The following is a 22,382-nucleotide window of genomic DNA, read 5'->3' as shown; positions in this document are numbered from 1 at the left end:
TGCATATCTCTTCAGTTCAGTGTTCTGAAAGATAAAATAAACTTATAAATTTGAAAATATTGCCAGATATATTTTTAGAAGAATACTTTCATAGTACTTCAGTAACTACCAAGATACTTTGCATTTTATTTGCCTAAATAATGACCAAAGACAGGCTAAGTTATTATTTTCAGTTCAATAAACATATCATCATCATCGCTACTACCACAACCACAGTTGATCCAAGCATTGATAAGAACTGAGGTATGATATAAAACACTGTTTCTGCCCTCAGACTGCTCACAGTGTAATCAGAATCATGCAGACTTACATCCATGAGATAGATGCTGCCCGGTGGTGGTGGTGGCACACGCCTTTAATCCCAGCACTTGGGAGGCAGAGGCAGCGGATTTCTGAGTTTGAGGCCAGCCTGGTCTACAGAGTGAGTTCCAGGACAGCCAGGACTACACAGAGAAACCCTGTCTTGAAAAACCAAAAAAAAAAGAAAAGAAAAAAGAAAGAAAAAAAAGAAAGAGATAGATGCTAAGGTAAAGCATGCACACAGGAACAGGATAACTAACTGGGATATGGAAAGCAGATAGGGCTGGGAAAGTTTTCAGGGGTGAGGATATCTAAAGGAAGCCTTGGAGAATAGAAGGCCACTTCAGGGCTCCGGGAAGAGAAACCGAGTTGAACTAACTGTAGTTGCTCCATATGCCAGGGCACCGTGAGTACTGGAGGACTGGGGAGCTGGGACTCTTAACAGGTCCGCTAAAGCAAACAAGTGGTGCTTTCAGTTCCCACTTAAAGAGTTGGGATTTTCCAAGAAAATGACCTCATTTACATTAGCCTTGTAAGGAAGGAAAATAAAGAGACACTAATAAACCCAACCAACAAAAATATAAGATGCCAGAGAAGGAAATTGAAGGAGATACTACAAGATGCAAGGACATCCCATGCTGATGGATCAGCACAATTAATACAGTGAAATGATTATATTATCCCAAGGTAGCCAATGAAGTATCTTCAGAATTAGTGACATTCTTCACAAGGGTGGGAAAAATCCTAAAATACATATGGGAGCACAAAGATCCTTGGATAGCCAAAGTAATTCTTAATCAAAAAGAGTAATACTGGAGATAAAACAGCACCAGTTTCAAATTCTGCTGAAGACACATAGTCAGTACGGCTCTAGCACATGAAGGACACGTGTACTGAAGAGAGGACCTAGAAATAAAACCACAAGTTTGTAGCTACCTGATTGATTCATCGAAGAGATACCAAAAACACACATTTCAGAAAAGCCAGTGTCTTCAACAAATGGGCTTAGGTAACCTGGATATCCACAGGTAGAAAACAGACATGAAATCCCTTTTTCTCACCCCGTTCGAAGGTTCCTTCAAAATAGCCCAAAGGCTTCAGCACAAGATCTAGAGCTCTGAAACTACTAGAATGGACTGTCAGGGAAATCATTTCATATGCAGGCACAGCCGTGGGCTCCTGAGTGGGACCTGGTCACTCAGGGATGAGTGGCAAGGACAGATGAAGGGTGGCTCAAGATAAAGAGCCCCACACAGCAGAGAAACACTTAGCATAGCTGAGAGAGCTGCAGAGTGGGAGGTCCTTCCAGCTGTTCATCTGACAAGGGAGTGATGCCAGAATATCTGAACAACTCAAACACCTAAGCTCTCAAAGAACAAATCTTATAAATAAAGAAATAGAATAAATCAATGAATGAGTGAATGAGTGAACTAGACAGTTGTCAAAAGAAGTACAAATGGCTAACAAATACACAAGAAAATGTACAATATTCTCAGCCATCAAAGAAATGTAAATCAAATATAGAGGTTTTTTTTTTAAGCTGGGAGGTGCACACGTTACTGTGCACAATTAATACTAATTTTGATAAAACCAAAGAATACTTTTCCTCCTGTAGAAAAGTGGCAGGATAAGATTCATGTTTAGAAAGATTACTGGCAACAGTGAGATGCTTGGAGGATAGACCGGGGATGCCAGTGGAGGACCAGCTACCAAGACTTCTGTGAGCATGAGGATGGGCAGGTGGAGAGTACAACAAGATTTGCTCTGACTTAATGCAGCCTGGAGCAAGGAAGAGCCCTCCACCTGTAGGTTTGAATTTGACCCTGATTTCTTCAACTTCCTTGCCTATCATCAAGCTGCTTACTCTCACCTAGCTGAGTTTCTATCCTCTCTACAAAGGAGATTTCAGTATCTCACCATTGTCCTGAGGATGTAGTGAGCCTGCTCAGAAGCCATCTCAGAGTAAGTTCTTCAGAAGCAGTAGCTGTGTTGCCTACTGTGAAATCTACCCTTCACCAATAAGACAGGCATGCTAGAAGGCAGGATTCCCCTCTGCCTTGTCCATTGCTAGAAAAAATATACACATTTATATTTATAATACCCTTTCTGAAAATATGTGGCTCCTCTCTCCACAGGAAAAAAACATATTTTCACTGGGGTGTTGCTATGAGAAGCTATATGAGGAGCTATATTCTTTGGGTGAATAAATTCCTAGTTGTACTAAAAAGAAATTGAGGAAGGCATCTCATGCAATAACAGCATTCAGAGGGCACAAAGGGAGGAAATGAACAAGGAAAAAGAAAAATTAGAAAAGACTGGAATATTGTTCTACCCCCCCCCCCCTTGAGGCGGGTAAACAGCTGAAGGAGTCTCATTGCCTGGAGTGCTGCCAAGGGACAGCTGTAGTCTGAGGACCAGCAACAACAGTCCCCAGGCTCCTGTGTGGCTGTGGCTGCCACTGTGGCAGTAGATTAAGCACCATTTGAAGCTAAGGGTGAGTTTCCCAAAGTCAGGAATCCAAATGCCACAGAAACATCAGAAAAGACATGACATGTCCATTAAATTTGGTCGTCACCTGGAGATCCTAATTGACTGACTGAGGTGAATTTCAGCTGAGCAGCAGAAAAGAAAGGAAGCCTGAGTTCTAAGACTGAAATGCCAAGGAGACCATCAAGACACTGAGAGGTACACAGAGTGCCTGTCCTTTGTATATTCAGCAAGTCCTTCTTGAGTACCTCCCATGTCTAGGCAGATTGCTGAAAGCCAGAGGTTATTCCACCAGGGAAGGCATGATCTTCCTTAACTGGTTCTTGTACTCTGTTCAGATGCCCACCTCCCCATCCCTCCAACACCATCTGTCCTTCCATTCCAGGAGAGAGACAAACTGTCAGGTGAGCTTTTCCTTGGTACATTCAGCCACCAGGGACTTGAGTTGTTTTGCTGGGTCAGACTTGTGCTGTTGAATTGCTCTTCTGTCTCTTGAGCACCAAAGCGAAAGTGGTCCTCTATGGCAGCCGTTAAAGCCAGGGACACACGTTAGAATTCCACTGGCCAGTGCTCGAAGTGATCCTGTTACTCAGAGACTTGATAAAAATCATTTCTGCATATTTTATTTTTAGCTTATATTGTTCCTTGTGGTATGAATTTTTAAGCCTATTATTTGCAGTATAAAATATTAATCCTGTGTATAAAAATGTGGCTTAAGTTTCTGGACCTGTAGAAACTTTTATCAGTTACCAACACTTTTGCTTATAGGAACCCCTTGTTTTCCTTTTTATTTAAAAAAAAAAAAAGCCCCCTTGTCTTTATAGGAGGGGACTGAAGTCACACCCAAGCCTCCAAGTAGCTTTTCTGGTGTTCGCAGCTTTTTGTTTGATTCAAAACCCCTGCTGTACAGGGACCTGCAGGTTTATTTTATATATCAAAGCTGAAAACACAATTATTTCATAAATATGAATTTTTTTCTTAAAGTACAGGAAAGATTGCAAGTGTTGTTATGCCCTGCTTTTGCCTACCCCTTCTTTATTACTTTGCCTTTTAAAATGTTTGATGTCTGGATGTTCAGACTTTGGCATGTTTGAAAAGGTGTCATGGTCTTCCTCTCCTCTCCCATTTGTGTTTGTTTAATGTTGTGCTTGAAAACCCCACCCTTTAAAAAAGTGTATGTGTGTTAGTGCAAATGTGTGCTACACGTGTGGGTGCCAGCAGAATGGATAAGAGGGTACTTCCCAGAATCGGTGCTGGGACCTGAACTGGGGTCTTCTGCAAGCACAGTGCAAACTTAACCATTGAGCCGTCTCTCTAGCCCAAGAGTATCCTTTTGCACATATTTCTTCACATCTGTAAAATACAAGGACAGCTTCTGCCCTGTTACACAGATCTGACTGTGGTCTCCAGATTTTGTTCATGGTTCTGTAGCTTGTGTGTTCTTTTTGGAATTATTAAAATAATTGGTAACTGAGAGAACATGGTGGTGTTGTATTGTTGGCAAAGTGCTAACCAATGGTATTACATAGTACATATTAAAAGCCTGGTTCAACATCGAGCTAGACAGTCCTGGTGGAGACAGCAAGAAACTCTACTACTGCGATTACTGACTCACAGTTTTGAATATTTATTTTTTAAAAAAGCTAAGTTTGCAATTGGTCCTTTCAACGAATATAGTAGAACTAATATATGTAATCTTTAGGATCTTTAGGATAGGATCTTGTCAGAATACATTTTAAAATCTTAACTTTTATGAAAAACTTGGCAAAAGGCCTAAATTTATCAAATGTTTGCATAATTGAGTCTTTATATAGAGATGATGCAATCATGTTCAAAATTCAGTGTTTTCCCCCTGAGGTCACTAGTACAGAACAGAATGGGACCAGCACCCCAGCCCTGTTTACCACTGTGAGCTTTTTAGTGTGGGGACTTAAAAGAAGCATTTGTGTTGAGTAAACATTCTCCTGAGCCACTGTATTCTCTGAGCTCTCTGGTAACTGTTACTGTTTGCAGTAATGACGCAGGTACCCGTGCGGGTAGATGGCCAGGGTGGATCTATAAGAATGGCATTTATTTTCACTGTAGGCTGGAACACAGCGAAGGCAGGAAAACAGTCCCCATTAGCCTGAGCATTAGGAAGTGAGGAGCTTCAGCAGCCAGATGTGCACACCTTGTGTCTCTCAAGTAGGCAGACTTATGATGACACCTTTTTCAGAATCTCTAGGGTTTTTAGAGGAGAAAAAAATAGGCACGTAACTGACCTCCCTTCTCTCCCAGTCCTACGCCCTCATTATATCGCCTCTGGCTTCTGTGTGTTGCTGTCCTTGAAAACCTTCCTGTCACTGAGCAGCTTTTTACTCTACACCTTTCATTAGACCCACTCTTATCTATAAATGTCCATCAGTGGGGGAAAAACCTTACTTTTCATTTCTTCTTTATTATTAGATATTCATGGCCATAATCTCGTAAATCTGTATTAACTGTAATAAGTTGTGGTAAGTGCTTCTAGAGCAATATAATTAATACCACCGTCACAGCCTTATAATGTGCCAGCACATGGCGCCTACCCCTCCTCAGTCTCCCCCTCCTGCCCTGTGTGTGTGCGCGCACGCACACACAAACACACACACACACACACACACACACGAGCACACACACATACACACTCACACACGCTTGCGCACAGTAAAGCACAGGCCAAACTGCCATTCTCCAGCAGGCCTGCTTCTGGAGTTGGGAGCTGTCAGCCTGCTGGGAGGGGTAGAGGGGAGGAGGAAGAGGTGGGGCTCTACTCTGATTAATTACCTTAGGCATTCAGGGGTGGGGCTTCCTTCAGCCATCTGCCTGAGATATGGGAGGGAGCTGGAGAAAGAAGGAGGGGGAGAGACTGCCAGAGAGGAAGAGAAAAGAAAGGAAGAAACACTAGAAAGAGAAAGGCAGGAAAACGTTTTAAGGGAGGCCTGTCGCCCGCCCTTCACCGGCTAGCTGGGGACGGGGTGGCAGAGAGCCACAGAGGTGTGCCCCGCTACGGCGGCTTTCAAACTGGTTATCGTCTGCTTCTTCTGGTTTATGGAGAAAAAGAAAATGGTAACTCAGGTAAGACTTGTATGTCCTCCACACATCTCTGTCTCAGGGATCTACAGAAAGGTCTGGGCTAGGAGTGTAGCAAGCCAAGTTTTAATGAGGGTTGTCTTCTTTAAAAGGCAGATTTATTGTTATCAGCTGAAGTGTCGGTCCTTTGAGCATGTGTACTATATCGTGCCCTTTTCTCCCCCTCCCTCGGCTCCATAGCTGATCCCAGTTTCCTGTAGTGTGCAGCTGTAGCTCAGGAAAGAGCCTGTGGGGATTTGTCTACCTCTTTGTCTTGGTTCTGAGAAGAGGGAGGGAGAGAGACTGCAGAGGTAGGAAGAGATTCTTGTAGACTGCCAGAAAGGGGAGAGGGAGTGACTTCCTTTTAAGAATTGCAGAAGAATCTGTGACACTGGGAAAGCTGATTCACTGGCGTTTCTCGGGTTTGGCTGGAGAATTGCAGTTTGCTGCCTTCTTTCTAAACGGATTATCAAAAATGAAGGCTAGGAAAGAATGTTTCATTTCCGTGGCTTTGTCGTTGGCAAAGGATATTTTCCATAGGAACCCACAGCTCATCTTGGTGTAGCAGAGGCAGGTACTACCTTCCCTGATAGAATAAATGTGTACGTGTAAGTGACAATTGCCCGATTTAAAAGGCGTTTGAAGGAGATGGAGTAGGAAATGGAAGATCTTCATCTGTCTTCTCTCCCCACCCCCTTCTCTCTGCCTCTCTGGTTGTGTCAAGCAGAATCTGCACTGCATTTTAGCAAGTCATTCCCGGCAGATGGAAAGGTGACTGTTCTCCCAATCCGGTAGGCAGGGTATTTAGTTGCCACCCTACTGTATGCGACTTAGCCCACCCACCCACACCCACCCCCCTGTTTTTAAATGTGTGGCTTGGGAGAAAGTGGTGAGGCTGTGACTTATCAGAACGTCTTTTTCCAAGATAGACTTTCAAACCCTTTGGTCTCAGACTTGGGGTCATATCACTCCAGGCTTCTCTCGCTGGACAGTGCTTCCTTTTAAGGAGGTTGCCCCTTTTTTGTATTCTCTCCCCTTTTCCTCAGCTAGCCACCACCGGAGGGCGAGAGGCAGCAAGCTATCAGATAGAGGCATCGCCTTTGGTGCTGGAGTACTGCTTAGTTAAATATTATATAACGCCCTGCAGTGCTGTTGGAAGGAGGGAAACCTGTAGAGATAAATCACTCCATCCTGACCCAGAGAAGAGGGAAATTTCAAAAGATAAATTCTTCCAAGGAGGGTTTTCTCCAAATCTGAGTTAAGGGATTGTCAAGAAGTTCCTCCTTTGGAAAGTGGAGAAACTCTTTTAAAAAAATTTAATACTTCTTACTCCTTTGTAGACTCTAATTATGGTTTTGAAGTACCATTTTATTTCTTCAGGATCTTCATGGGGTGAAAAACCCCAGGTCTTGATTCTGAGGCCTGTTAGATGCTGCTCACTTAACCCTGAGTCCACACCCGTCCACCGAGGGCAGGGTTAGAGGGCAGCCCTCAGCTCGAACTCTCATGGATTTTAAAATTAGTGAAGGACTTATCTAAACAGGAACTGTTAAAATCAGACTGCTGTAGCTTCATGGAGCATCGTCCCTTGGTTTTGGGAATGTTGAAGTATAACAAGTAAAACGTGCTTGCTTGTTTATCCTTCGTGTTGTTTCCTAATCATCAGGGGTACGTGAGAGTGGAGAATAAGTAGAACCTGTAAAGAGACTTTTTAGTGGTTAAAGATTCTGATAAATAAATTTAATCTTTGTGCTTTTTCAGATGTGCTAAGTGCTGAAGGAAAGACATCTCATTTTCTCATGTTGAATCCATAGAACTGAAAAGACACTCAGATCTGTGGGCTTCAGAATTGGGATGTTTGTTTCAGTGTCTAAACCATTTACCTGAAAGTAATGGGGATAGTTGTTTGCAGTCTAGAAACAAACTCAAAGGCATAGTAAATAGAATCAAGTCTTTGGTCTGTCCTGTGGTTTGTTTTTCCACCTTGTTGTATAGGTTTGTATGTTTTGAGCCAGACATCAAATCTAAACACCCGATAATGCCCTGTCATCTAAGCTTGTTTTCAGTATAAACTGTCTGTACTGGTCAGGGGTAGCTGTTGGAGTGACAGTGGCTTGTAACTGTGTAGGATATGAAAAAGTGACCCGAATGGCATTGCTCGCATCACACCATGGCTCACTGTCTCTTTGCCTTGGACTCTCCTCCCTGTCCCTGTCCCTGTCCCTGTCCCTGTCCATCACTGGATGGAAGAAGTCATCTTCATCATTTGTTACTAGATTGGCCTGTGCGTATCCAAACTTTGTTATTACATGTGCTCTAATTTTATATGGCCTTTTCGTTGTATTAGCAAACTGCTTTTTCATTGACAGTAAAGAGAACTTGGCTTTTTAGTAAAAACAGAATTTTAATGACAAAATTTTCATACATTAGTAGCCAGACATGCTCATGTGACATTTTAAATGATACCCTTATCACCTATTCATGTTCATATTACAAAAGTTTTTTGCTGAAGTCTTTCTAACTTGATTCAATACTCAAAGATAGTGTTTGTTCTGTTTATAGATAAGCACGGTGGGATGAAAGAAAAGGAAAATCATTCTCCTAATATGTGCAAACTAGACAAAGTTGAAAATGACTTTTACCTGATTAATTTAAAAACCACTTAGCAAGACACAAACTCCATTACACTAAAAGAGAAAGCTTACATTACAACCTGAAAGCAAATGCTTGCTTGACTCTACAGTAGGATAAGGCTGCCAGCTCCTGGAACACAGGCCCTCCCTTTCTTGGACAGTTCAGTGCTTTGCTGGCATTTTCTTCAAAATCTGTTTTCCATCAGAACCAGGAGAGAAGGTGTTGGAATAGGGGAGGCTGGGAAGAAGGTTGCTGTTCCTTTAAATAGTGCTGTGAGCCCGAGTGGCAGCAGGCAGGAGGCCTCTGGAGTGTATTCTTTTGTAATGAATCACCAGCTCCATTGTCTGCTATCTCCCCTTTGTAGCTAGAGACTGAAGTCTTTCACCTGAGCTGTGTGCCCTCTCACTTCCCTAGTAGTTGGGGGAGAGGAGTGGAAGCGGGTATTTTATGCTTTAATTAGAGGAGAGATGACAGCAGGTATGTTTGCTTTGTTTCAGTTTCCCCTCCCCTTTCGGTTTGTGCTTTCTGTAAAGCACTGGTGTTGGGAATCTGGTCTATGAATTTTCAAAGCATATCCCATGTCTATGAGTCTGGAAGCCCTGCCCTTTATTAAGTCTCCATTTTGTGGCCTTCATCTGAAGTGATTCCATTCTCTTTTGCTCCTTTCCACACAGCCCCACCCCCCCCCCCTTTTAGTGGAGCTCACACTGTTTGTTTTGGCATACTTTCCACTTTCTATGGGCTGCACAGGATTCTGGGGAAGTTTGGGAATAGGCCGGGATGTGGGTTGAAGGCTAAATTTATGTTCCTTTACAGTGAACCAAAAAGAAAAAGAAAAGGCCTTACTTTTTCCATTGGCTTCCTTTCTGAATTCTTCTACTGGTCCATATCTTCAGTTTTAACCATTTCCTTACTAAGACCAAGACTGACTATTTTAAAAGTATCACTATTCTAAAAATTATTTATCTTTCCTGGAAGATAATCAGAATTCCATAAATGAGGGTGTTAGAACTCTGAGAGCTTGTAATGCTGTAAATGTGTTGTCTCTGTCCCATACCTCCTAGCTTGGGGTTTGACAGCTTCCTGTTGAAGCCTAGAAGACAGCCTTACGCTGAAAGGTAATGATGACAGCCGTCCTCCTCAGTGGTTTTGTTCTTCCCTGAAGAAATTGCAAAGTCACATCTGTACAGATGGCTATCGGGAAGAGTCTCATCTCCCTCTGACTTGTGGTTCAACTTGTAACCTCTCATGATGTCATGCCTTTCTTTAGGTTGTCTCATGGGAAATCACTCAGGATCAGTCCCATCCCAGGCCTTCACTGACCTCAGTCTCAGGGATCTACTGTACATGCTTAATTGTAGAGCCACAAGAAGTCTCTCAGTTCCGAAACCACTGCCAGTTCTTTCCTTGCCCATTTCCACCACACAGGTTGTACATGGACTCTGCCACTCAGTCACAGTGGCTTCCTAGGGAAAACTCTGCTGTTTGCACAGCAGCACCTTCATCCTTGAACTCAGTGGCTCAGCTTCTTCTAGGCAGTCAAACGCTGTGACCTTCCACTGAGGCCCGTCATTCGTTTGCAGACTTGTGTTCCTTTGTTACTTTTAGAATGATTAAATTCAGGAGACCTTGGAGTCACATAACTAATTCCTTAACTGGACTCTGCCAAGGGTTACTCACCTAAAGCAGTAGTCTGATTTTTGTCAGTTTTGAGCTTAAACCTTTCAGACGCCCAAGTAAAATCACGTGTCCATTCCAATCCCCCAAGGCCCTACATGGTCAGGAACCTGTTTGTCCAGCCCCATCTATGTCACCCAGATTCCACCCTGATTGCACTGGCCCATGGCTGTTTCCTTGAAACAACTCACACCCCCTGCCAGGCCTTTCCTCTTGCCTCCCTGCTGTGCTCTTCCCACCTAAGCCACCAGGCTTCCTCTGCACACTCCACCCAGCTCTTCAAGGGAGTGTGCCTTTGACTGTCCCTCAAAGCCAGCACTCTCTGCCTGCTTCTGCTCTCCACCCTTCCTTTCATCCTCTTGCTGCTGGTCTTAGTACTTATCATTGTCTCTCTCCTCATCTCCTAAGCTACATGAGGTCAGGAACCTCGTACGTAGTCTTCCCTTCCTTCTGTCCAGAACAGTCAGTCACCCTAGCAGCGAATCCTTTGTGCAAGTATGTGGTACCATGACACATGGCTGGAAGTAGGAGGCTCCCTTGAAGAGTTGGTTGTCTCCTTCCACCATATCATTGTGGTCATAAAACTCAGGTCAGCAAGCTTGGCGGCAAGCACCTTTACCTGCTAAGCCATCTTGATGGCTTTCCTTGCAAGGCATTGTAAAGAAACACTCTGATACTTAAGCAAAGGAGATTAGATTTTGAAAGATTCTTAACTTGGCCCATAGACTTTTCCTGCCATATTTGGTAATAATCACTTTTTGCTTTACAGGCCTCTCTCTGTGTTTCACCTGTTTAACTCTGTTGCTAAAGCCTTGGGGAAGCCATAGACAACACTTGAATAAATGTCTGTGTTCAATAATACCTGATGAACAAGATTGGAATTTCATGTCATTTTCATGTTGCAAAATGTTATTCCTTTGGACTGTTTTCAGCTATTTATAAAGATAAAAGTTTGCTTGTTTGTCTTAGTTACTTTTCTGATGCTGTGCTAAAACACTGTAACCAAGGCAACTTATAAAATCAGAATCTATGTTCATTGTGGCAGATAGCTGGGCAGCATGCAGGCAGATGAGCATGGCACTGGAACAGTGCCTGAGGGCTCACATCTTGAGAAACAGCTGTGAGGCAGAGTATTAACTGGGAATATCCTAGGCTTTTGAAAACTCACAGCCGACCCTCAGTGGCACGCCTCCAAACAGTTCCATCAACTGGGGACCAAGTATTCAAATATATGAGCCATGGAGGTCGCTCTCATTCAAAGCACCACACTTGCTTTGCTGTACAACTAGACGGGTCAAGCAGTGAGGCAGTGGACCACAGCCATAGCTTGATGACCTCTGAGAGATAATGAGTACTTGCTATGTTTTTAGCACTGGTTGGGTTTTCCTCTGTCGATTGATCATGGTGACATAGTTCTAAGCAGTTAGATAGTCCACTTTTACTTTCTCTTTAAAAGAAAGCCAGAAAGTCTCACCAACATGAGTACCCAAGTATGAGCTGAACAGGAACGACCCCAGTGGACATATCAATGTGGACAGGGAGAAACTCACCAGACCTCAACCCGACACAGAGAGGAAAGCTGGGAGCAGGAAGAGAGGTCTTCCCCAGGGAAGAGCACACCAGTTGGTGTCCAATGCCAACTGGTCAGCCCTAAAAATATACATACAAGTAACAGTATACAGCCTAAGTAGGTTACATCTAAGAATGTATGTAGATGTGTTAGATAACCATTAGTGAAAAAAGAGGCCATGAATTTAAAGGAGAATAGATATATGGGAGGGTTTGGAGGGAGGAAAGGGGAGGGAGAAATGTAATTATACTGTGATCTTTTTTATCATTATTAAATCATAATCTTTAGCAGAAAAGAAAGCCTTGACCTTTAACCCTCACATATGAATGTTTTTCTTCCACCAAGAATCAGCATTTTTATTTTTTCATATATCATTATTTTAACCCAGAATGTTTTTTTCCCTCAGTTTTACTTTTGTCATTCAAGAATCATTGTAAAGCTCACCTCATTCAGAAAGCTTGGCGAACAAAGCCATGCCTCTCTCTGCTCCATTGGTCTCTGTGCATCCCTCCAGCAAGCCGCTCTTCTGACATCTTCTATAGCTGGAATATATTGTGTGGTTCTTCTGTCATGCCAAACTCTAAACAGTTGGTTGTTTGTCACCAGCTCTGACTCAGCTACATGTTCTTGACACTTTACTTAGCTAGAAGAGAGATAGATGTGCTGCTATGTGTGGGCCACAAAGCTTGCAGATGTTGTAGTAAAAGGCTGGGTATCTCCCAAGGTAGCCTGAGATTCAGTGGGATAGGGCCTTCAGCTCCCAGAAGTGAGCAAGGAGGGAGGAAGGGAAAGGCATGAAAGAAGCCTGAGGGGTGGCAGCCCAGGGTGAGGGTATGAATGTGACAGGCTGCACAGCCAGCTCTGTCCCACCTTTCAAAGTGCCTTAGAGTTAGAGCCTTTGTCTAGTACTTTTAAGAAGCTGCTAAGATATGTTTCAGATCATTTCTCATTATTTTCAGAGTTCACTGTTCTTGGGATGGGGGTGCATATTTATGTATCCCCACACACACACACACACTTCTGTTTCCTTTTACAGTGCTTCCTATAGTGTCACATACACTGATCTTTCTGCTGTGCAGAGCCTAGTTAGCATTAGTCAAATCAGTTTCCACATCTAGAATTGTGACGTGTATCTTTTTTGTGCCTCTCATCTCACCTTAAGGTGCTGTATTCTCTCTTCATGTCTCAAACAAGGGTGTAGAGGCCTTAACTCCCTTTGCTGCTAGCCTTGGATGTGTTCTGATTCTAGATCTGGTCTCAGTATGACATGCTTGTGTTTCCCTGTTTCTTTGCATGCCTGTGAACTTTTTTAAAGTTAGATTCCAGACATAGTGAATTTACCTTGTGGGTATTGTTGTTTTTAATTTTATAAATACTCAAACTTTATTTTTGAGCCTCACACAGCTCTGTTTCTTACAAGTAACACAGTCTTCTTGGTCTTGTTTTTAAAGTGTTGTTAGACATGACCAGAGCTATGTTCAGTCTCTGGCAAATTGTCCCTGCTACAGAGCAAAACAGGGAAATCTGGGTTTTCTGTTTGGGCCAAGAGCAGGTCCTTTCCCTGGCATCTCAGTTCCCTAGCCATGTTCTCTGGGTTTCTTTCAGATGTTTCTTTCCCTAGCCTCTTATTCCACTCATGCATGTGACAGCCAATGGTTAGGACATGTGGTCTTTTGACTCTCTGGACAGCATTAGCTTCCCCAAGACACTCACAGTGACCTCTAATGGGCCTGGCTCCCCAAACCTCTTGTCCTGTTCTCACTTCCTGGCAGCAAGCAAGGCAGCTGAACAGCCCACCTTCCTGCCATCCTGTCTGAGGCCCTTTTCTGCCTACCGTATAGTCCTTTGAGTGTTCTTGTTTTTTATATGTGAATCTATTTGGGGGTTGAGGTAACAAGACAGGAAACAAAAGAGAGATTTTTTTTTTTTTCGAGACAGGGTTTCTCTGTGTAGTCCTGGCTGTCCTGGAACTCACTCTGTAGACCAGGCTAGCCTCGACCTCTCAAACTCAGAAATCCGCCTGCCTCTGACTCCCAAGTGCTGGTATTAAAGGCGTGCGCCACCACTGCCCGGCCACCACCGCCCGGCCGAGAGATTATTTTTAAATAAAAATAGTGTCTCATTTAATGTATTCTTAGCGGATGCATGAAAATTAGTTGAACAACGATTTCAAGGAGCATTAAAAGAGAATACCTAAGATGCAAGCCCAGCAGTGATCCAAGGGAGCATGGATTAGTTTCTGTAACTGCATTTTACATCTTAGTAAAGAAGACTAGAGTCCCCTTTTCCCTTAGGTTTCTATTAATGTCAGTGTTTATGGGGGGTGGGGGGAAGAACACAGGACTGTTAAGATTCTAGCTCAGTGACTGACTTGTGTTTTGGACTATGTGGTCGTATCTTAAATCACAGAGATAGTGACCAGTATCTTGACTGCCTGTTTTGTTTTTTGATGTTGCTGTTTTGTGTACACCTGATCTCAGTGCTTACATGTACCTTGATGGGCAGTGATCCCTTTTTCTATTTTAAAGATGAAGCGTTTGAAGCATTGAGGGATACATGACTTATCCAAGATCCCAGAGTCTGTGTTTGAACCTAGATTTGTCCCTCCACTGTCTTGCTACCCTCCTTCTTTCACCACGGTCCCCCATTATGTCAAGTATAATGTACATGGGCTGGGCTGTGGCTCAGTCAGTAGAGTGCTTGTTTAGTGTGCATGATGTCCTGAATTTTATCTCCAGTGCACATAAAACAGTATGGGGTACATACCTGTAATCTTAGCACTTGGGAAATGGAAGCAGGAGAATCAGGAACTCAGTGTCATCCCTGGTGTGTATACAGACTTGGAGGCTACCTTAGGCTATGTGAGACCCTTTCTCAAAACAATAATCTAGGCTTTGATATTTAGCTTACTTAGCAGGAGTTTTTTCTTGCCTTACTAAATGTCTTTAAGCCATTTTATCCACTACTTTGAGAAATGTGTTACTTTTATGAAAGCCTTAAGTTCTGTGATAAATGGAGATGTCCTGGGTTTAACTATTTCTTGGCTCTTTGTATTAGCACAGTGGTTTTTTGAAGAGTCTGAGAGTGAAGTAATTCATGTGGAGAGCACTGTACAATGTGCTAGAAAGACTAAAAATGTTCAATCATCTAGCCGCCTCCAAAGAGTTGTTGGTTCCACCCCTGTGAGGTGTTTATGTAAAACCTGTGCATGGCATCAGACTAACCCTGGTTACAATCCCTGAAGCAGTGTAAATGCTGTGAACGGTTGCTATCCTTGAGTCTCTGGAGAATAACAATAAGGGAAAGGTCTGTGCATCTTTAACTGGCTCATCTTTTTCTACATATTGGGAATAGATGTACCTGCAGGTATGGAGGACCGACTTTATTGGCTGTCTGCAATAGCTTGTAGCTATTTGGGCTGGAGAACAAATAAACTGTTTAATAACATTTTGCTGACTCTCTTACAGAAGAAAATGCTTACATTTACATGATAATATACCAAACACATTTATTCTTTTTCTAGAAACTTGATTCTTTCCCTGAGTAAGACCCCTTATCACAGAACTACAGACTGTTAAATCCCAAGTGAAGTTCATTTAAAAATCAGAGTACATTCCAGAGATGCTGTGGGTTGCTTGGGCACATGTTAAAGGCCGGACTAAAGGCAGAACTTAATATTCCCTTGTTTGTGTCCTGCTGCCTAACACGTGGTTGACCTGTAGGTAGAAAGGGAGAAGTTGAGTAAATTAAACTCATGTGTTAGGTTTGTGTATGTGTTTTTCTTTTTTTCTTAGTTTCATTTATTTTTTTATGTGTATGACTGTTTTGTCTGCACGTATGTCTGAGTATTGTATGTCCAGTGACTGATGATCCCCTAGAACTAGAGTTACAACTAGATAGTTGTAAGTCACTATGAGTGCTGGGAAATGAACCCCAGTCCTCTGGAGAGAATACCAGGGCTCTAAACCACTGAGCCATTATTCTTCCAGCCCTGGCAGTCATTCTTTGCTAAAAAATAATTTATATACATTTTCCCCTGTGGTACTGGGGTGATTCAAACCCAGAGCCTTGCACATGCTGGACCAGTATTCCACCCAGTGACCTCCATCTCCAACCTGAATTTTTATTTTTGAGTAATAACTGTATAGTTTTGATATGGATGGTGAAATTCAGGTAAGGAGAGGAAACAATGCACATACTACCACCACCTTTTAAAATTGAGCATTAACTTGATTGTCACAGAAAATGTAGAGAAAAATCTGGGTGTATTTTACATCTTAGATGCATTGAATCCATGGCTAGTTCAGTGTACCTTCTTTCTGGTCCACATGTCTTTCTTTCCTAGGACACAGGCTACCCTGATCAGGGGAAGCGGCCTGTTGATGTTTCTTCTCTGATTTGTCTTGTGAACAAGGATTAAATCTTGAAATCACTGGTTTATATTTCCTGGCTGTTCCTGACTGAAGGATCAGAGTCCATGACATGCCTTATTGATCCATTTGTTAGATCAATGAGGCAGCAGAAATAGTTTTCCTCTTTGGACTCCGTTCTTGTCTAGGCCACTATTGCGTTTGTTAAGGAGGAAACTTCCTAATCAGTAAATACTTGATTTTCTCTTGTTTTCTGAGAGTGGTTAGATACTTGCAAATCTTTTATGTCTGTCAAAAGTTTAGAATAACCAGGCAGTGGTGGACACCTTTAATCCCAGCACTTGGGAGGCAGAGGCAGGAGGATTTCTGAGTTCGAGGCCAGCCTGGTCTACAGAGTGAGTTCCAGGACAGCCAGGGCTACACAGAGAAACCCTGTCTCAAAAAGCAAAAACAAAAAAAAAAGTTTATAATAACTGCTAGTGCATTATTTGGGGCATTAGGACTGCAAAGCACAGCATGCACTTGACTCTGCTCCTCTGAGTTGCTTTGCTTTCCACAGACTTATTGTACCTAATTTCATCTTTATAATATTCATTTCCATTGGGGAAATGTATGTGTTCACCACACATGAGTGTGCATGTTTGTTTGTGTGGAGATCAGAAGGCTCACCTTCTCCCTTGTTTGAGGCAGGGTCTCTTTTGACGTTTGCCACTGAGCTGTGCATCTATCCCAGGCCAGCTGGCTCACAGGCTTCCAGGGGATTCCCCTGTGCCTACCTCCCATGTCACTTGTAGAAATGATGAGGTCACAAACACACATCACTGGGTGTGGAGTTTACATGGATCCCTATAAACTGACCTGAGCTCATTTGCACAGCAAGTGCTTTTCCGCACTAGCCATGTCTCTGGCCTGATTTCTTGAAGCTTAAGTACAAGGGCTGTCTCAGGAATTGTAGCAAACACTATTCCTTTTCCTTTGAAGCCCTGATTTGTTTTTAGGGAGCCAATTTTTCTCACTTACATAGGAGTCTAGATTTGAATGCTTCCTTAAAGTCGTGATTGTCTTGAATAACACAAGGTTGGCTTCTGGGTTAGGATGCTTTCTGTTGCCTCCCATCTGTTGTAAGATCCATTAGTAATATAGAAGTATGAAAAAGTGTAAATCAGCAGAAGAACGTGGGGAGTGGCATAGCTAAATAGAGGCTAAACAGAGTTCTGGAAAAATTAATGCAGATTGAAAAAAAAGATCGGTAAAAAGGAAGAGGCACTAAAGCCTGGCAGCAGACTTGTGAAGCTGCCTTAGTGAAGACAGTGCACCCAGCATAAAATGAAGGTGGAAAGCAGCCAAAGGTTCTGTTTGTATGCGTGGCTAGCCGTTTGGCACTGCCCAGGCCTCTCCAAGCACTTCCTTGGCCTACCGTGCCACCCTTTTTCTTTGGCATGGAAGGTAAACAAACAATCGCTTCTCTCCAAAGAACCAAATCAACATGTTTGAGGAAATTTAATTATACTCGTATTTTTTTTGTTGTTGTTATTGTCTGTTGGTGTTTTTGTTTTATTTTGAAACTGTGTCTTACTATGTAGCCTTGACTATCTTGCATATCTCTATATGTAGACCAAGCTGGCCTGAAACCCATAAAGATCTGCTTGCCTCTGCTTCCTGAATGCTAGGATTAAAGGCATATTCCAACACATCCAGCTGTATTTTTATGTGTATGGAGGAATGTTTGCCTGCATGTATGTCTGTCTACCACTTGTACCATGCCCACAAGGACCAGAGAAGGGCACTGGATCCCCTCAAACTGGACTTATAGATGGTTATGAATAGCCATGTGGGCATTGTGAATCAAACTCAGATCCTCTGGAAGAACAACAAATACTCTTACCTGCTAAATGATCTCCCGAACTCCTTAATTCTTTTGTTCCCTCCCTTCTTCCCTCCCTCCCTCCCTTCTTCCCTCCCTCCCTCCCTCCCTCCCTCCCTCCTTCCTTCCTTCCTTCCTTCCTTCCTTCCTTCCTTCCTTCCTTCCTTCCTTCCTTCCTTCCTTCCTTCCAGTCTCTCTCCCTTCCTCCCTCCCAATCTCCCTCCCAGTCTCCCTCTCTCCTCCTTACTCCATCAGAGGCTGGCATAACACTGTTTTGTTTCCTCTCATTTGTTCAGTTTGCATGGAACAAACTCACTTGTCCCTTCCTTCCTCCAGGGCCTTGGATGTGGGGTGCACTGTAGCTTGTTGGGCTGCCTAAGTCTAGGAGCATCCTGAGCATCTGCAGCCCCTACCTAGGACCTCTGCCTCTTAAGAGATGCTAAAAGAGGACCACTCCCCCTGAAGACTGAGGCAGGGATAGAGCTGCTGCTCATCACAAGTCTCAGAACATGCTGTCACCTGCATAGGCACATTTAATAAAAATAAAGAGTTAGAGGGTTTGGTTTTGTTTTTTGTTTTGTTTGTTTTGTTGCTTTTTTTATATTTGTATGTGCCTGTGTCTGATGTTGTATGGGAGCCATATCCTAGATCTGATGTTATAAACAATTGTGAGGGATTGGAAAGAAAGGGAAAACTGATTTATCAGTTACCCCTTTGAAATAGCTATCAAGGGTCTTTCTGAGTTAGAAGCCTTTAGTCTAAGACACTTCTTCCTTTCTGCAGTCTCCTATTTACATCTGTTGAGTTTTGTTCTAGTCCATGTTCAGGATAACTTTGGATATTTTTCAAAATAGCAAAGTTTATAGACACAAGATTGTAATTCTTATGTCTTTAAAAAAATACTTATGTAGAGGTTGAAAGGTTTTAAGTAGTCACTGGACACAAGAAGAAGAATTGGAACTAGGCGTTTACCTGGTTATGGAGTTCCTGCTCTGGAAAAGACCATAGGTCAGCAAACAAGTAATTATAATAGGGTCAGTGCTAGGAAAGTTAAATATTAGTGTAGGGATAGGAAAGAAGAGAGGGGTATGTTTTGGGTGAGTTACAACCCAGAAAGGAGTACGTCCTTAAACCACACATTAAACACCATGTCTGAATTAGCCAGATAGGGAGAAGTGGACAGAATAATTGGTACAGAAATTGGGGTGGGGGCAGCACAGGATGATATGTCTTCTCAGGATTTTAAACATGTGGGTACTGTGTCTTGGGAAGAATGTTTGAAATGGGTCTCTTTGCTCCTGCCTTTGCAGAAAGAACTACATACAATCTAGCCTCACCACACCACCTCTCTTCTTAGACCACAGATGCCAGGGGCTGCAGCTTTCCCCGCTCTTCCCAGCTGTCAGTCTGTTCCCACCACCACCTTCCTCACTTCATCACCTGTCACTGTGCCTTGCCTATCTATTCCAGGCTGGTTACATGCCTCTGAGTCTCTTGTTCTGGACCTCTATACTGTGTTTCCTTTGTCTTCAGTATTCTTCCAGCCAAACAGACATCTTGCTGCCTTGATTTCCAAAGAGACCAGACCAGATGTCACTTTGCCTGGCCTCTTGCAGATGGTAGAAGTCCCCCTGTCACCTGCCTTCCGGCAGTCCACCTGGTCTTTGCTTTGCTTGTTTTCAGTTACTTTTCTGTCTCTACTAAAAAGAAAACTCAAGGGCAAGGACTGGCTAGTCACTGGTGGTTGTCCACAGCAGAGCTTGTTTTAAAAAAAAGTTGAGGTTTAAATTTTAGAGAGAGGGAGAGGGAGAGGGAGAGGGAGAGGGAGAGGGAGAGAGAGAGAGAGAGAGAGAGAGAGAGAGACAGACAGACAGACAGACAGACTTGGAATTTAGAAGAGGGCATCTAGTCCCTTGGAGCTGAAGTTACAAGCAGTTATAACAGTATGGTAACTGGACACAGGTCCTCTGTAAGAGCAGTCTGTACTCCTAGCCACACTCATCATTTTAGGCCTCTATTTTTGATACAGAGTCTCATGTAGCCTAGGCTAGCCTCAAACTCTGTGTACATTCCCAGCCCCCACACTTGTCTTTTCATTCTCCCATAGTACCTAAGACAACTTCCAGGATGCTCAGCTTCCAGTGATTATGCCAACTCTAGTACAGCTGATAACTCAGCTCCTTCCTGATCTGATAGGAAAGAGAAGTTGTCCATCTTTTTTACAGATGGTGCTTCAGAGTAAAGGATCAATTTAGTAAGCATTCTCTAAAATGCTACTGTGTGCCCATCAGCCCACACGTTGTTCAGGGAAGAACTTAGAGTGAAGAAGTCTGTAGTTCATTCCCGACCAACTTAGAAACTTCACTTGCAAAATAGAGAATGTCCAAACCAGAATAGAACTGTGACTGTAGACACATGCATTTTTTTTTCTAGAACAGAAATAGGGAAGATTTTTTCCCACTTACTATGTATGTATCTTATAATTGTTTTGTTTTGTTTTGTTTTTCAAGACAGGGTTTCTCTGTATAGCCTGGGCTGTCCTGGAACTCAGTCTGTAGACCAGGCTGGCCTTGAACTCAGAAATCCGCCTGCCTCTGCCTCCCAAGTGCTGGGATTAAAGGCATGCGCCACCACCGCCCGGCCGTATCTTATAATTTTTTTCCTCATCATGAAGAAATTGGTTACAGGAGAGCACTGCCCATGAAACATAGTTCTTTTATAATTCTGAAGACACTCTGAGGACCGACACAGTGTTTTATTCTGAACCAGAGTTGTTACTATTCCTAATAATATTCCAGTTTTAACATATGAAGAATGTAAAGTTAATTATCCATGAAGAAAAATAGTAAGTTAAATTGTAGTGGGAATTTTGTTTGAAAAAGTGATAATCATATATAGATTGCATAAACCATCAGTCATCTTGACAAGACTAGACTTGTAACCCACAGGAAGGCGTGAGGAGAGGCTTCTGTTTCCAAGCACCCGGTGACAGCAGAACCAAAGATGATGGTCTTGCAGCTAATGGAAACCATGGTCCATGAATGTTTGGTCTCTGAGTGCTGCTGTAAAGGGAAGTGGAAGAGAACTTTGAAGAGTTTGGAGAACTGTTACAGAGTTTGCCACTTTTAATCTAAGAGACTATTGGTTCAGATAGCTTTATTCTGAAATATTTATTTTACTGTTTAAATATTCATTGATATGTGGATAGCAAAGTGCAGCCTCAGGAGAGAAGTTTATATTGTCACTTTTGTCATCTGAGTAAGTCAAAAGGCGGTGGGGGGGGGAGAATGTTGATTCAGACCAACTTCTGTCATTTATTTTAATTGTAAGTATGGAAGGACATGCAGTATGTTAGCTGTTCATCTTTATTGTATTAACTGTTTACAAGTGTGTGAGATTGCTCTGGTGCCTTCAGCACTGCACCTGGAAGAAATACTTGACCTTACTTAGGTCCAGTCTTTGGTTCTCTAAGACACTTAGGCCTGCTGTTCAGTACATTTGCACTTTTGGGAAAAGATAGTGCCTCTTCCCTCTGTAGGCACCATTAAGAAGCTGGTCCTCTAGCTGCAGGCAGTGTGCTTTTGCAGTTGCTGCTGCCTTCCTCCTACAGCCATCGTTTGTAGAAGCACGATGCTGGCAGGTGCTCTCTGGGGAAATGCTGCTGCTGTCTCCTGAGTAACAGAAAGCGTCAGCCACCGCACCCCACCAATGCCGCCTGACTGGGAAGGATGGCAGCCCTAGGTTTTTAAACAGTTCCTGAGTAGGCCAATAAAATATGGACATGCCTGCTGTCAGGAAAGAGGTAGAAGTGGAGAGCTGGATATGTGACACTGGTTCCTGATCTGTGGGGTCAGTGTTCTAGCTGACTCTTGAAACCACAGCAGGGAAAGATCCTTGGTTGAGATTAAATAATAATTCCGTTAAGTGGTAATAGATTTTTCTGTTAGTAGACACTTTATTATATAATCATTTCATCTGATCTTGACCCTTTTAAGGATCCCAGCTATTTATTTAGCAAGTATCAAAAACATAAGTAAAAGGAGGAGGAAGAAGAGGAGGAGGAGGAAGAGGAAGAAGAGGAGGAGGAGGAGGAGGAGGAGGAGGAGGAGGAGGAGGAGGAGGAGGAGGAGGAGGAACTCAAGTTTTTCACCCAGATGTAAAAATTAAGTTTTATGGCTATGTCTCCAAAGCTCTTCAGGTTATCTAACATCTTACATCTTTGGGTAGAATTACTCTTCTCTAAGCTTTACCAGAAATATTTTAGAATTAAACACCAGCACTTCCACTGTGTGTATCAGGTTTTAGAACTTTGATATTGGCAAGAAAACCATACTCTGGATTTTTCAGACAGTTATAAAATAGATAGAAAATAAAAAAGAAAGTAAATAAA

General features: G+C 42.9%; 1 protein-coding gene across 7 annotated transcripts in view; it reads left to right on the top strand.

Moving 5' to 3' along the window:
- Rbfox2 (RNA binding fox-1 homolog 2) overlaps positions 1–22,382 on the top strand; it is a 249,215-nt gene that overhangs the window by 168,962 nt on the left and 57,871 nt on the right. Inside the window, exon 1 of one of the 7 annotated variants that reach the window (XM_028778952.1) lies at positions 5,600–5,883. The exons of the other annotated variants lie outside the window; for them this stretch is intronic. Coding sequence (XP_028634785.1) covers positions 5,857–5,883 — 27 coding nt within the window. The 5' untranslated portion in view covers positions 5,600–5,856. Of the gene's footprint in view, positions 1–5,599; positions 5,884–22,382 lie in introns of those variants that run through there. 7 annotated transcript variants of the gene reach the window in all.

The sequence above is a fragment of the Grammomys surdaster genome, unplaced genomic scaffold (genome assembly GCF_004785775.1).
Source record: "Grammomys surdaster isolate TR1022 unplaced genomic scaffold, NIH_TR_1.0 342, whole genome shotgun sequence".
NCBI lineage: Eukaryota > Metazoa > Chordata > Mammalia > Rodentia > Muridae > Grammomys > Grammomys surdaster.
Note: the sequence above shows the minus strand (reverse complement) of the source record. Positions and strands in the feature narration are given on the sequence as shown.